We start from the raw sequence: 14464 nt of genomic DNA, 5'->3' as shown, positions 1-14464 counted from the left end.
ATTCCTGTCACCCACAGACATTCCAGTTTTCTCATGGGAGCCACAAGGGGATTCGCATACATAGCAGCAATCCTCGCACCCACCGTCAATGGGTTTCTCCTCAATCAGGTAGGGTTTTCTTGTCACAGACTCTTACAATGCCAAATCTAAAGGTAGTAACATAAAGATGGTATTTGCATTTTATTTATTTTTTTTTAAAGATTTTATTTATTTATTTGAGAGAGAGAGAATGAGAGATAGAGAGCATGGGAGGGAAGAGGGTCAGAGGGAGAAGCAGACTCCCCGCTGAGCAGGGAGCCCAATGCGGGACTCGATCCTGGGACTCCAGGATCATGACCTGAGCTGAAGGCAGTCGCTTAACCAACTGAGCCACCCAGGCGCCCCGATGGTATTTGCATTTTAGAAAATACAATTAAATTGTGGGTCAGCTTTGTCATGAAGATCAACCTGGCAAAGAAAAATGTAGAACAATTTCTTTCAGTCTTTAAAACTGAAATCACAGCCTTACGGATGTCATGAGGTGAGGATTCCATGCATAGATGCAACTTGCCATGTCTTCTGCAACACTCTGGAGTTTTCATTTACACAACCATCCCCACGCAGAAGGATAGTTAAAATAGATGTGCCGGAGTGTGTGACACATGCAGGCATGATTATGGGTATGTCGTATGCAGGAATCTCATTTAATTATTGATTCTCACACCAATTATGAGGATCACTTCCTGACGATTAAGCTGAAAATCTGATAGAATAAGTCTTTCCACTAAAAGGATATAGAATCAGAAATCTTCCTTTTTAGACCTGTCTAGCTCCAAAGCCTGCAATGTTGCCACCATGCCATGGCAACGCAAGAAGAAAACACTCCGCGTGTTTGATGTTGTCATGATTTGCACAAAAGAGACAATGTATGGCACTTTGGTAAACAGTGACAAATGCAGTTCTGTAAGTTAATTGTAAAGGTTCCTAAATCCCATTTACTAAGACTATTCCAAATGCGCTTTGAACGTATTATTTCTATCCAACTATCAAGCTGCTCACGGGGAATGAATTTCTGCAATGGAAACCCACTAGCAAACTATTAAAATGGCCTTATAGAGAAAAGGATGAAAGGGGTAATATTTACTTGAGGTTTTGTGTCCTCAGGCCCTGAATTTGGGTGGAGAAATGTCTTCTTGTTGTTGTTTGCCATTAACCTACTAGGACTGATCTTCTACCTTATATTTGGAGAAGCAGTTGTCCGAGACTGGGCAAAGGAGAGGAAACTCACTCATTTATGAAGGTAAAGGATAGTGATTTCGTCTGTGGATTTAACCAGAGAAGCACTATTTAAATTTTTAATTCTATGTCACTTTTTTTCCTTAGTTATTCCACCTTGATATGATGGAGAGTCACCGGGCACCTTCCTTCCAAATGAGAAGCCTTTAGTGATGAAAATACCAACAGAAGGAATTTCATTTACCTGGTTCTTTCAAATCTGAGATCAATTCTTTATGTTACTAAGCTTTCTTTTTGAGGAAAATGTAAGAAGAATGAAAATTCCAATAAAGTGATAGCGGAGAACAAAGATGTTGTCTCCACAGAATTATCAGTGGATTCGGAGAAACTGCTGGAGCAGAGCCGATAGGCCAGACTCACAGTTTCTGGATCTCAAAACAGGAAACAAGGTTTGGAAGCTCTTCATCGAGGGTGGTAACCTCAGTAGGACGATGATTTTTCCTATCTGTAAAAGTGAATATTAATTTGTATTTGTTGGACTGGACATTGTCCACATGCCCCTCGCCTGTGTGTTCCACTCTTCATCCCGTTTAGGCCCCAGGAGGCTGACCTGCATGGTTGGCATCCACAATGCCTCGTCCACTGGCTTCTGCTGCATTTTCAATGGAGACCGAAGAGTGAGGACAGAGAGTATCTATCTCTAAAGTCCCTCCCTGTGGGATCTGCAGGGGGCTGATTCTTCCCCTACAGTTCACAGCTACTGGTCCCTCCACACTTTCTGGTGGCTTCTCTCTTCCCCTTTCAGGCCTTTTTTGGCCTGCACCACATTCCCAGTCCTGTGTAAGTTGTCTCTTTTAACACTGTCTTCAAATTACCCACTGTGAGTCTGCCGTATTTTCCTTCTGGGATCCAACTAGTACTTCAGTGGTTGAATCATATATAAAGCTCCAAATGGGAAACGGAGCAGTGTTTTTGTAAAATGGTGATGTGTAGGTATCAGTGGGTCAGAGCATGTGCAGGGGGCCAGGGCCGTTTCCTTGGTTCCTTCCCATGGAGATCCTTACCACATAGGTGACAGAGCCTGAGGTCATTTCATGTTGAGGTGATGTGATGGGCACGGTTCTGAGTGAAAAACCAGGGCAAGGAGACAGAGAAGACAATGGCTGAGGTCCTGCTCTAGTCTAGAATCTAGGCCCTTGGGACATGAGAGCAAACTAGACCCAGTCACTATTCTCCAGTCTAACGTGTAGGACAGACCCAATGGCTGCCCTGGGCACAATAGCAGGGGACATACAGGCTGTTGGGGGAGACCACCCCAGCGGTTCCGATCCCAAGTGGAAGAGCCCAGGGAGGGATCTCCTTCCACAAGGAGTTCCTGAGCTAAATGGGTTGCTCTACGGGAAGATTTCTCACACTGGAGCTCAGCACGTACAAAAGCACAGAGACAAGAAACAGGATGGATTCTGAAAGGAAGGACCTGCCTGCATGGTCAGTTAGGAAAGCACAGAAGATGAGGTTAGGGAGGTGGGTGTGACCAGCACATGAAGGTCGTGTTTGCCACGTTAGAGAGCCCGAAGGGTACCCTACAAGCAATAGTGACAAGGAGAGAAGAAGAGAGACGTGCATCATGTTTAGGAGGTAAAGTTGAAAAGTCACGGCATTTGGTTAGGTGGGTGCTGGAGAAGAGAGGAGTTGAGTCTGGGTGTCTACCCCGAGAGACTGCATAGAGTGTCTGAGCAGCTAAGTCAGAGAATGCAGGAGGAGGAGTCCTTCTTAGAGTGGAGATAATGAGTTGACATGCATGCTGTCTCTCTTCTGGGAGCCTCAGAAATTCCTTAGCTTGTAGATGTCTTTCCCCCTGTGTCTTCATATCATCTTCCCTCTGCACATGTCTCTTCGTCAAAATTTCCCCTTCTTATAAGGATGTCCCATGTTAATGACAGGGTTTTGTTTTGTTTTGTTTAGAGAGAGAGAGACAGCATGCATGTGCATGTGAGCAGGGGGCGGGGCAGAGGGAGAGAGAGAGAGAGAATCTTAAGCAGGCTCCGCACTCAGCGCAGGCTGACCCGGGACTCCATCTCAGGACCCTGAGATCATGACCTGAAATCAAGAGTCGGATGCTCAACCCACTAAGCCACCCAGACATCCTGCTAATGACAGGCTCTTAATGTTGTTGCTGAGAGTACTGAATGGATATGACCAACGTGCTGAGGCCCCTGAGGGTCCGAGGCCGTGCCATGCGTTTCTACGTCTTCAGTGTAGACACTTAATAAATATCTGGTGAACCTTAATATAGGTATATTATCATAAAGCAAAAAAGTAATTCTATGTATTAGGAATCAAGATATTTAATGTATGAGAAAAATTCAGGATTCAGGAACATGAAGTCAAAGAAGTTTTAAAAATCACTCTAACATTCAATTTGAATTGGAAATATCAGACAGAATTTGTAGTTTTTTTCTTAAAAAAATACTTCTTTTAAGTTCTTCCACTGAAAGGGCCTAGAAGCAATGAGACCTAGGAGCAAGGAGTAGCTCAATATTTGGAGTGTGGTCTCTGGATGTTACTTGCTACTGAAAGGAACCAGCATTCCATAAGAAAGCCCAGGTTCGAGAACAGTAAATACACCAGAGGAGCCTGGAATGTGTGTGTGTGTGTGTGTGTGCGCGTTAGAAAACATGGAAGCTTTCCCAGACAACTAGGGTCAGGTCTCAATAGATAGAAACTGGCTTGAATAGCCTCCTACTGGCCAAAGAAGGGAAAATTTAAGCATCAAAAAATATGTACTCAACAGATTGAAACACATAAAGTAAAACCCATGAAGTCATAATTTCTTGGTCAACTTTGCTAAGGCACTAAATTATTATTCTACAACTTCATCAAGTATCCTGGCTTTCTTATTTTTTTAAGATTGTATTTATTTATTTATTTATTTATTTATTTATCTGAGAGAGAGATGCACACAAGCAGTGGGGAGGGACAGAGGGAGAAGCAGACTCCTTGCTGAGCAGGGATCCCCATGTAGGGCTTGATCCCAGGACTCTGGGATCTTGACCAGAGCTGAAGGCAGACCCTTAACCGACTGAGCCACCCAGGAGCCCCTGGCTTTCCTATTAAATCTGTGTTTCAGGGTAACCAAATACGCAATTAGGCAAATTTCCTATTTTGTAGAAGATTCCAGTTCCTACATGAAGAAGGCAGGATAGAATTAGAAAATCACCACTCGCAACTTCTAATAAAATAATGGATCTAGGCAGCATTTACTAACAGCCATCAAAGTGCACAGGTGAAGATTGATGAGAACTTCATTAGTGGATAAATCAAGCTGAGAATATCTGAACCCACCGAGCAATCTTATCTCACTAAAAATGAGCCAAGCTGACACCGGGGCATTATCCAGCACCCCATGAAGTATTCTTGTCCTGGATCTAAGCAAGCCTCTCCACATACCAGCAGGTTCCAGGACATAAGGGATAAAGAATTTATCAAATGACACTAAAAGGAAGCAATTAGCCAAATCAGTCATGAGAGTCACTCTGCAAATGACCCTGTTTTGTTACTATTGTTGTTTTTAAGTAACAGCAAATATAAAATGAAGGAAGGAATGGTTACAAAGTTAAAGAGAGGTGAGAGCCATAACAGTTATGGGTCACATGTGGATCTTGTTTGGATCCTCATTTAAATAAATCAAATATGGAAGGAAGGAAGGAAGGAAGGAAGGACGATGGAAGGAAGGGGGGGAGGGAGAGAGGGGGGAGGGAAGAAGGAAGGAAGAGAGAGAAAAGGATAACTGAAGAAATTGGAAACATCTTCATAATGACTAGCTATTAGATTATATTAAGAGATGATTGCTTATTAGATACACTGATGGTAATACTAGGTATGTTTTTTAAAGCACTAATGAGTCATATACCCATGCTGTACTTTTTATGGGAGAAATTACATAATATCTGAGATTTACTTTAAAATACTACAGAACACAACCATTGGAGAAATATATATATATATATATATATATATATATATATAATTTATATATAGTTATATAACTCGATTGGCCAAATATTGATAATTGTTGAAGCTGGTTAATGGGCATAGGTTATATTAAACTCTTCTACATTTCTTATATGTTTGGAAATTTCTATACAATGTTAAATTTAAAAACTTAATAAGAAACACAGAATCCAGAGGTAGAATCCAGAAGTGATTTCAAAAGCATATCACGGAACAACATAAAGCTTTGGGGTCAGCACACAGGAAGATCGTTCCCTCTGGGTAATCAGTAATGAGAACCGGAGACATTGACACCGGATGGGAATGCTGTTTATTTAAAATATGGACATTGAGCAACTGCTGATCTGGGGCTCTCCAACACTAAAAGGCCAGAGAATGCCAGAAACTGCCAACCTTGTCATCAAACTGTACAAACATGCAGGAATAGCCAGGACCTGGATTTCCAATGAAGAAAAAATCCAACTGATTATGTAAGACATCAGAGTCTTTTGGGCAAATAGGTTAAAGGTTTTCAACATTTCTTTAGAGAGAAAATGACTGGGTCAATTAATAGAGCATCTGCTATGTGCCAAACTTTTATTAGACCCTTATAAGTATAATAACACATCTTTTAAAAAATGCTTAAGTATGTAAGAAACTATATATCATGCAAAATCCCTGATTTTAGGGCTTAGATGTTCCTCTGCGACCAGTAGGTTGACTTCAAAGAATTCCAAAGTAAAAGTGCTCCCAGGTATCGCTATGGATAGGTGGTGGAACCAGGAGAACTTAATCATTGCAGAAGTTATGGGGGAAGTCACTTTCTTTGGAGGAAAGACCTTAATAAAATGTACCTCTCTCTGAGTAGCTTGAATGTTGGGCAGATGTGTTCTTTGCAAAAGAGAGAGAGGGGGAGGGAAGGGGAGGCGAGGGGAGGGGAGGGGAGAAGAAGAGCAGGGCAAAGGAGGGAAAAAGGAAGGCAGGAAGACAAAAAGCTAATAGGGTGTTTATGGGGCATTTAAAAAGCCATAGCCTTTCCATCAGAAGGGTACTGGATACCCAGAGCCACGCTCAAGAGAAAACATCTACCCTGGGAGCACGTAGGCAACAGTGCGGTTCTCCCTCCTGGCAGGAGGAGACCGGCCATGTCTGGCTATATAGTCATGAACTTGATGGCAGATTTCCAGGAGGTTTCTAGTCCACTGGAAGATTGTAAGATTCATACTCCTCATCTGAAGATTCAAGGAAAGGTAAAAGTGAAGTTAAAAATTAAACCTTTTAACTTTGACATAATGAAGTCAAAGGATTGGGTGAAGGATTAATGGGGCTAATAATTGGAAAATCCAGAAATTCAGTACTTTTTTCAAGTTCAAAGGCTTCACAGGGGAAGAAGGAATCGCTTGTCGGTCCCGAATCAGGTCAGTCTTACTCTTATATTGCTACTAAATGAAATTAACAATTCCCCGGAGTGATAAGGGGGGCTTCTCTGTTAAAGATCTTATCAAGGGTGTTTAGCAAGCTCAGGAAATTTGGGGGGAAAACGTATTGCCACAGATTCTTCCTGAGGAAAAGTAAAAAGAACGTATTTCTAGGGATTAGTGTGAGGTGGACAGTTGTGTGGACAGTCAAGGAAAGAGAAGCGTGTGGTGTGTGTTGTATGGTGCTTGTGTATCTGTGAGTGGTATGGGATGTCTGTGGCGTGAGGTATGCGTAAGTATGTTTGTGATGCGTGTGGTGTGGTGTGTGTAGTTTATATATATGTGTTGTGCTGAGATGTGTTTGTGTGTGTGGTTGTATGTGTGTACAGAGCACGTGTGTGTCTGTGTAGTATGTGTGTGGTGTGTGGCTATGTGTGCTTGCACTTGCGTGTATTTTGAAATAAACAGCAGTCCCAGAAGATGTTTCAGCATGGGATAATGGTGGTTGACCAGCTGCTCATTCAAAATATTTTGCAAATCCAACCTTAGGAATTTATCCTTTGAGCATCTGGTCAAACTGATGTGGCTGAAGCTCAAGGTGTAGCCAAGGGCATGACCAGCGCCCGTTAGCGCAGTGGCTGGTCTGTCCAGGAAGGGGGTTGACCTGGCTCTCCTCGAGAAGGCAAAATTAATAAGCAGATAGTTATTCTTCAACCCTATTAAGATATAAGAAAAATAATTTATTTAACTTTACTTATTCCTTTCCAACGTCCTTTTTTACATTCAAGTTTCTGACCTTGAGCAATCTCTTCCTGCCTGAAAAACATGTTTTAACATTCCTTGCAGGGCACGTCTACCATCAGTGAATTCTTTCAGTTTTTGTTTGTTTGTCTCACTTTTGAGGGATATTTTCACTGGACATAGAATTACGGGTTAGCAGGGTTTTTGTTCTTTTTAAATAGTTTTCGGGGGGGCGTGTATATTTTTAGTCAACTAAAAAAGCATAAAAGCGCAATGTCAAAGGAAGCACATGGTTGAGTTAAATGGGTACTGATGTACGGAGCAAGCTTCCCTCTGATGCGTGTTTTAAATCAGAAAGGAGTACTGGGTGGTTTTTGGTCAGTTCTTCCCTGCGTTATGCTGATACCAACATGTTTTACACTTGCAGTGGAGACCACACCCCTCAACAAGAAGAGAAGAAACTGGAACCCCTTACGCAAATGGATAACCACTTCCCTCCCAGGAAAGGTAGAAATTATTCTCTATCCCACTGCATAGGCTTTTTTCTTCTTATATATGACATCATAGGGGTGCTTGGGTGGTCAGTCAGTTAAGCCTCCGACTCTTGATTTCAGCTCAGGTCATGATCTCAGGGTCGTGGGACTGAGCCCCACATAGGGTTCAGTGCTGGGCATGGAGTCTGCTTAGGACTCTCTCTCTCCCTCTGCCCCTCCATGTGCATGAGAGCTCTCTTTCTATTAAAAAAAAAAAAAGAGAGAGAGAGAGAGAGACTGAGAGAGACATCATAGATTCTAGGTGAGAAGATTTTCCCATAAAAACATATAAAGTGTTAGGGTGCTTGAGTGGCTCAGTCGGTTGAGCATCCGACTCTTGATTTTGGTTCAGGTCATGATCTCAGGGTTGTGGGATTGAGCCCCGTGAGTCGGGCTCCATTCTCAGCATGGAGTCTCCTTGAGATTCTCTTTCTCCCTCTCCCTCTGCTCTTCCCCTCAATTGTGCTCTCACTCTAAAATAAATAAAATCTTAAAAAGAAACATATAAGTGGTCTTAGAATTGTTCAGGAAAGGAGGTGAAAAAAATTAGTCCTGCTATAGTTTTCCATTAGAAAAACCGCAAATAAAAAGAACTCATATATTTTAAGTTATTTTGCTTCTTGTATACTTGTCAGTTTAATCACTTGGTGGAGAATATCAGAAAGAGGTGCACTATTTTTGTTCCATCTCAAGGAGAAAGAGACAGATCCCTGAATGGAAGCTAGGCAGGATGAATGTTCTTGAGTCACTGCATCCTTGGACATCAACACTTGCATATCCTGAAAACTTTTTTAGACAAACTGTTTATTTTGAGCAGGGCAGGGGAAGGACAATAAGAAATTACCACTATTGTCTTAGAGTTATGTGCATGTCATGGGGAATACAATCCCAGGAGAGGGAGCAGGCAAAGAATTACATTCTTTTTCAATTTAGGTAAAGATGAGTGGTCTATTAACTTCTAAATTTCTTCTTGTGTTATTTTTTATATTTAGGGGTTGTGAGTTTTCTATTGTTCATTTAATCTATATTCAAATTTATATACAGATACACAAAACATATAAACATAGAAACCATATAAACTGATATATATATATTATATATATATATAAAGCATATAAACCAATATATATATATATATAGCTTACTGATTTCTGCCCTTTTTCTTAACATTTCCTTCCTTTTCAGTTCTTTGGGTTTGTTCCTTTGTTACTTTTCTGTCTTCGAATTCTTTCTTCTTTTTTGATAAATACCCTCAGGGGTGTACTTTGGCCCTAACTGTCCATGAGTTGAACACACAGTATCTTAGTGTTGCTCATCCCAAACACTTTGGAATTTCTCTTGGTTTACTTTTTAACTCAAGGTTTATTTAGAATTAGTTCATGTTCTTCCTGAGGCAATGTGGAGGAGACGAGTGCATAAACTCAAAAGGCATCCCTAACTGACAATGACATCAAGTCCTTCTCTCCATATGGTGAGGACTGCCTCCCCTTTGCTCTCTGGAAGGATTTTTTTTTCTTTCTCTCCTCCAGGGACGTTCCCCCCAGCATTTCTGTTAGTTTTCCAGGTCCATTCACTTTCCTTTTGATTTTAAAGAGTGGGTTTAGAAAGCTTTTGAGCAAGCCATCCTCAGTGTGTGCGTGTACGTGTGTGGTTGGAGACATTTTTTCTGATGGCCCAAGGACAGTGAGTTTTAGGCTGTAGGCCAAAGGAAGGACTGGCTGATGACTGAGTTGTTTTCTTCCTCTGCTGAATTCCAGGGCTCGTTCACCCCGAGCAAGTTTCCACAGTCCCCCTGGCAAGGTGGGGGGCAGTGTGTTCAGCCCTCACTGAGTCAGTAGGTCTTTGGCATCTAAGTGTCTGAGAACAGGGTCTCTTACTAGACCCTCCCATTGCCATGGCCTTGGCACTTGACTCCTGTTGTCCCTGTGCCCTGGGAGGCAAAAAACAAAAACAAAAACAAATAAACAAAAAAGCTGGTATCAAATGTCTTCAGGGAAAAATCTGCCTTCAATGATCAGTCTATGCCTCGTGGAGCCTGTCTCCACTGAACCCTTGGCCTGAATATTTCATTTTTCCTGGCAGATCATCCATACTTCTAATGAAATATTTGATTTGATTGATTGATTGATTTGGGGGGGGGGGGGCAGAAGGAAAAGGAGAGAGAGAATCTCAAGCAGGCTCCATGCCCAGGACGGAGCCAATGCAGGGCTCCATCTCACGACCCTGAGATCATGACCTCAGCTGAAATCAAGAGTCAGATGCTTAACCAAATGAGCCACCCAGATGCCCTGAAATATTTTATTTTAAATATATTTCATTTAATATTTGTATCTGTTTACAAAAGGAGATCAGTCCAGAAAACGAATTTTCCAGGCATTAGTGTAATTCCACTTAGCAGTATATCCAACATTTGTCTAGCTGAACTTCAAAACCTTATGAGTCAGCAACACCCTTTTACCCTCCCTCTCCCCCTTCTGGAACTGGAATTTCTGCAGCAGTGACCCAATGCCTGCCCCACCCCTGTATGGCAGGGGTACTGGGGGCATAGGGCTTGCCTCTCCTCTCACAAGTCCACAGATACAGAAATATTATGCTCCAGCATGAACCTCCTTCACTTCTGTTTTAGATCATTTAGATGATAAGATTTGTGACTTTGAGCTAATGAGATTTTGAGGAGGAGACAGAGTTGAGCTGATACTGTATTATAAGATGAGACTTTTAAGGACCAGAGGGTGGGCTGTGGTAGCCAGAATCCTAAGATTACCCCCAAGATTCTGGCCCCTGGTGTACACGCACCTTCCGCTAGTTATTTAAGCAAACACTAAGCTAGGTCCTGCCTGAAGGGATTTAGCAGATTTAAATAGGGTCGCAAATCAGCTGGTCTTAAAATAGGGAAATTACCCAGGAAATTACCCAGAACTTAAATCTGGGTCTAGAAGTCAGAGACCAAGCAGCTAGAGAGATTCAAAGCGTGAGAGAGTTCAACGTAAGAGAGATTCTTCCTGGCTGGTTTTGGAGTTGGAGGAGGCCATGTGACCAGTCACACCAACTGTAAGCAGCTCCCAGCTGATAGCTGGCAGGGAGACAGCGACCTCAGTTCTGCCTCCATAGAAAACGGAATTCTTCCAATCACCTGAATGAAAATGGAAATGGACCCTTGCTCAGAACCTTCAGCTGAGAACTCATTCGGGCCGAACCCTTGATTTTTTAGCCTTTGAGACCATGAACAGAAAACCCAACCACATTCTGACCTACAAAACTGTGAGTTAATAAATGGGTGTTGTTTTAAGCCATTACGTTTGCAGAAATTTTCTTTTTACACAATAGAAAATGAGCACACTTTGTAAAGTCTATCTACAACAGAACCTTCAACAAAGCATTATCTGAAATGTAGGAACATTAGAACCACTCCGTGTAAATCAGGAACAATGGTATAAAACCCAGGGATGCCTGGTGCAATCAACAATACACTGGTGGTTCTGATCCAAGGAGAACATGAAATTAAAGATCTGAGGATAACAAAAGAAGAAATAAAATCATCATTATTTGCATATTCCCAACATAAAACAGCACCCCCCCACACCCCCCACACCCCCGCAAATTAGCAGATGTATTTTTAGAAACAATAGCAACTTTTGGCTACCTGGTTGGATATAGTATCTTTAAAAGTCTAATTCATTTCTTTACACCAACCACAGGCAAATAAAAAAATGTAACTAAAGAGACACCAAATTACCCTCCATTGGGTTCTAACAATGTAGGTTCTCTCTTCTCTTCTTTGGGTCTGGCCAACAAATGTGCTTTTGGATCTACGCCAATCTGATCCGTGATCATAGTTTCTCAATATGTTTTTAAGACTTATTGAAGTATAATTATATACAATAAAATCACAGATCTTAGGTGTACCTTTAGATGAATTCTGACAAATGCATAGAACTGTGAGCAAGACTCTTAGAACATTACATTAAATTCCCATTAGGTTCTCTCTGGTTCTCTTGCCTTGAGGAAATTGCTGTTATAATATCTAACCACACAAATTAATTTTGCCTGTTTTTAAATTCATAAAAATAGATCTCTCTAGTATGCACTTTTTTGGTGTCTAGCTTCTTAAGCTGAGCATATTTTTGTTGACATTCATCTAGATTGCTGAGTGTGTACTTCCTGCCTTTCTATTTTTGAGTAATGTCCGTTATATTAATATAACACGGTATGTTCATCCATTCCAAACATTCAGCTATTTTGAATAGAGCTGCTATAAACATTTTGGTACAAATCTTTTTGTAGACCTATGTTGCTATTTCTCTTGGGAAAATGCCATTTGTTGAAAAAGACTTTATTTTCCTCTGTTATATTGCATTTAGTGCATTTATTCAAAAGCGTTTGACCATGTCTATGCATCTGTTTCTGGACCCCCTACTCTCTTCCGCTGATGAATTTGTTTGGCCTTACACCAATACTACACTGATTATTCTAGTTTGAAACTACCTCAATAAGTACATTACATTTTTTTAAATGCACTTTTTCTCTGCAGGGTGCTTATATGACTATTCATAGACTATTGATACAAATTTAGAGAATTAAACAGTTTCCTTCAAAGAAAGTCTTTGCTGTTATTAAGGGCACTTACTTCCAAGACTAACCCAGAGTATTTGTAAGTCCTCCCATTAAAACAGGCATGAGACAAAGTATCTGGAGGACTGGTTTAATTTTCTGAGACATTCTTGTTGGGATTATACTGTAGGGAAGTATGGGACTATTGTATCAATCGCACAGCTTCTTATTGTATCATAGTTTCTTAAAGGCCATTAGGTACAATAAAATTTTAAATTTAATTTCATAATAAAAAATTTAAATTAATACCTAGGATTCCATAACGTAATCCTGTATGTCAGGTGTATATATATATATATATATATATATATATATATAATTGATTCAATATATATATGGTTATATATTATATATATATGTATATATATTACTGTATGTCAGGTGTATATGGTTCCAAATTTCTGAGTGCCCTTCCTAAGGTTGCTGTATGGTTTTATCTCAGCTGTGTTAACAATGGACACTTTCTGTTTTACTTCTTAGTTCCAAGTTTTTGTTCCTTCCGCTATGGATTATCTGTCCTCTTGCATTTCTGTAACGTTGTGATCATGGCACAACATATGTGTCTGAGCCTCACAATGGTAGCCATGGTGAACAGCACAGATGCTCACGGTTTGCCCAACACCTCCACAGGGGAGCACCTGGATCACAGAAAGGTATACGAAAAATATTATCCATAGTCACATGTTTAAAATCCTATCTTGCTCATTAATTTGTGTAGAGGTTGAACGTTATCATAATTGATGGGACAGTAATCATTACAAAAAGAAGTTCAAGTCTTCATCTGTCTTGCTAGTAGTAACCTAACTAAACATGTCCCATGATTAGAGCACGCCTTAATGTTTGTGACGGGCTTTGTTATGTGAATCCTTCTATGTGAAGAAGAATAAAAACTGAGCATTGGGGTCCCTAGAATTGAGAAGTTTGGATAAGAGGAAAAAGAGAAAGCATTTCAAACCAGAGCAGAAGTAAAGACATGTTCTTTCTTTAAAAGTTTTTGAATATGCAGTATATTTACATGCTTCACTAATTTCATCTCTGGAAGGTAATGAGTTGCTACCTGTCAGAAGATGTAGAACAGGAAAAAAGTGGAAATGAATGGGAAGAATATTTTTTTCACTCTACTCTTCCTATGTTCTGTTATGAATGCACAGGCAAACATGAACATACTTTCTTATTGTCACCTTTTTTACATTAAAAATAACACTTTATATGCGATGTACTGCACCTCAATTTTTTTTAACATAATCATCAGAACCAGGCTTAGATATGACACATATGTAGGAATTCCCATACAGGGAATTTAAAATAACTATAATTAATATGTTAAGTCTCTAATGGAAAAAGTTGGCAACACATAATACCAGATGGGTAATGTCAGTAGAGATGGAAATTATGAGAATGAATAAAAAAGAAATAGAAATCCAGGCAACTGTAACATAAATAAAGAGTGCTTGACAAGCTCATAAGTAGTCTCAACGTAGCTGAGGGAAGAATCAATGAACTTCAATATGGGTCAATAGAAACTTCTCAAGCGGGAATGAAAGAGAAAGGAGGGGTTGGGAGGGAAGCTTAACAGAATATCCCAGAATTGTGGATAATATCAAAGGTATAGGGGTGCTTGGGTGGCTCAGTTGGTTAAGTGTCAGACTCTTGCTTTCGGCTCAGGTCATGATCTCCTGATCATGAGATTTGGCCCAACGCCAGGCTCCACACTCAGGGGGAGTCTACTCAAGATTCTCCCCCTCTCTCCTTCCCCTTCCCCTGCTCTCTCTCTCAAATAAATAAATCTTAAAAAAAAAACAAAAACCAAAAAAACATAACATATAAATGGCTAGAATACCAGAAAGAAAAGAAAGAGGGGCACCTGAGTGGCTCAGTTGGTTAAGCGTCTGCCTTCAGCTCAGGTCATGATCTCAGGGTCCTGGGATCGAGCCCCACATCGGGCTCCCTGCT

The 14464-nt window shown here is 40.7% G+C and overlaps 1 protein-coding gene across 1 annotated transcript in view; it reads left to right on the top strand.

Moving 5' to 3' along the window:
- Positions 1–7846: 7846 nt before the first annotated feature.
- The window catches only part of LOC118548437 (sodium-dependent phosphate transport protein 1-like), a 33259-nt gene continuing 26641 nt past the window's right edge, over positions 7847–14464 (top strand). Inside the window, exons 1-2 of the mRNA XM_036112372.2 lie at positions 7847–7874; positions 12992–13164. Of these exons, the coding sequence (XP_035968265.2) occupies positions 7847–7874; positions 12992–13164 (201 nt within the window). The remainder of the gene's footprint in view (positions 7875–12991; positions 13165–14464) is intronic.

The sequence above is a fragment of the Halichoerus grypus genome, chromosome 9 (assembly GCF_964656455.1).
Source record: "Halichoerus grypus chromosome 9, mHalGry1.hap1.1, whole genome shotgun sequence".
NCBI lineage: Eukaryota > Metazoa > Chordata > Mammalia > Carnivora > Phocidae > Halichoerus > Halichoerus grypus.
The sequence above is the reverse complement of the archived record's forward strand: the minus strand, read 5'-3'. Positions and strand labels throughout refer to the sequence as shown.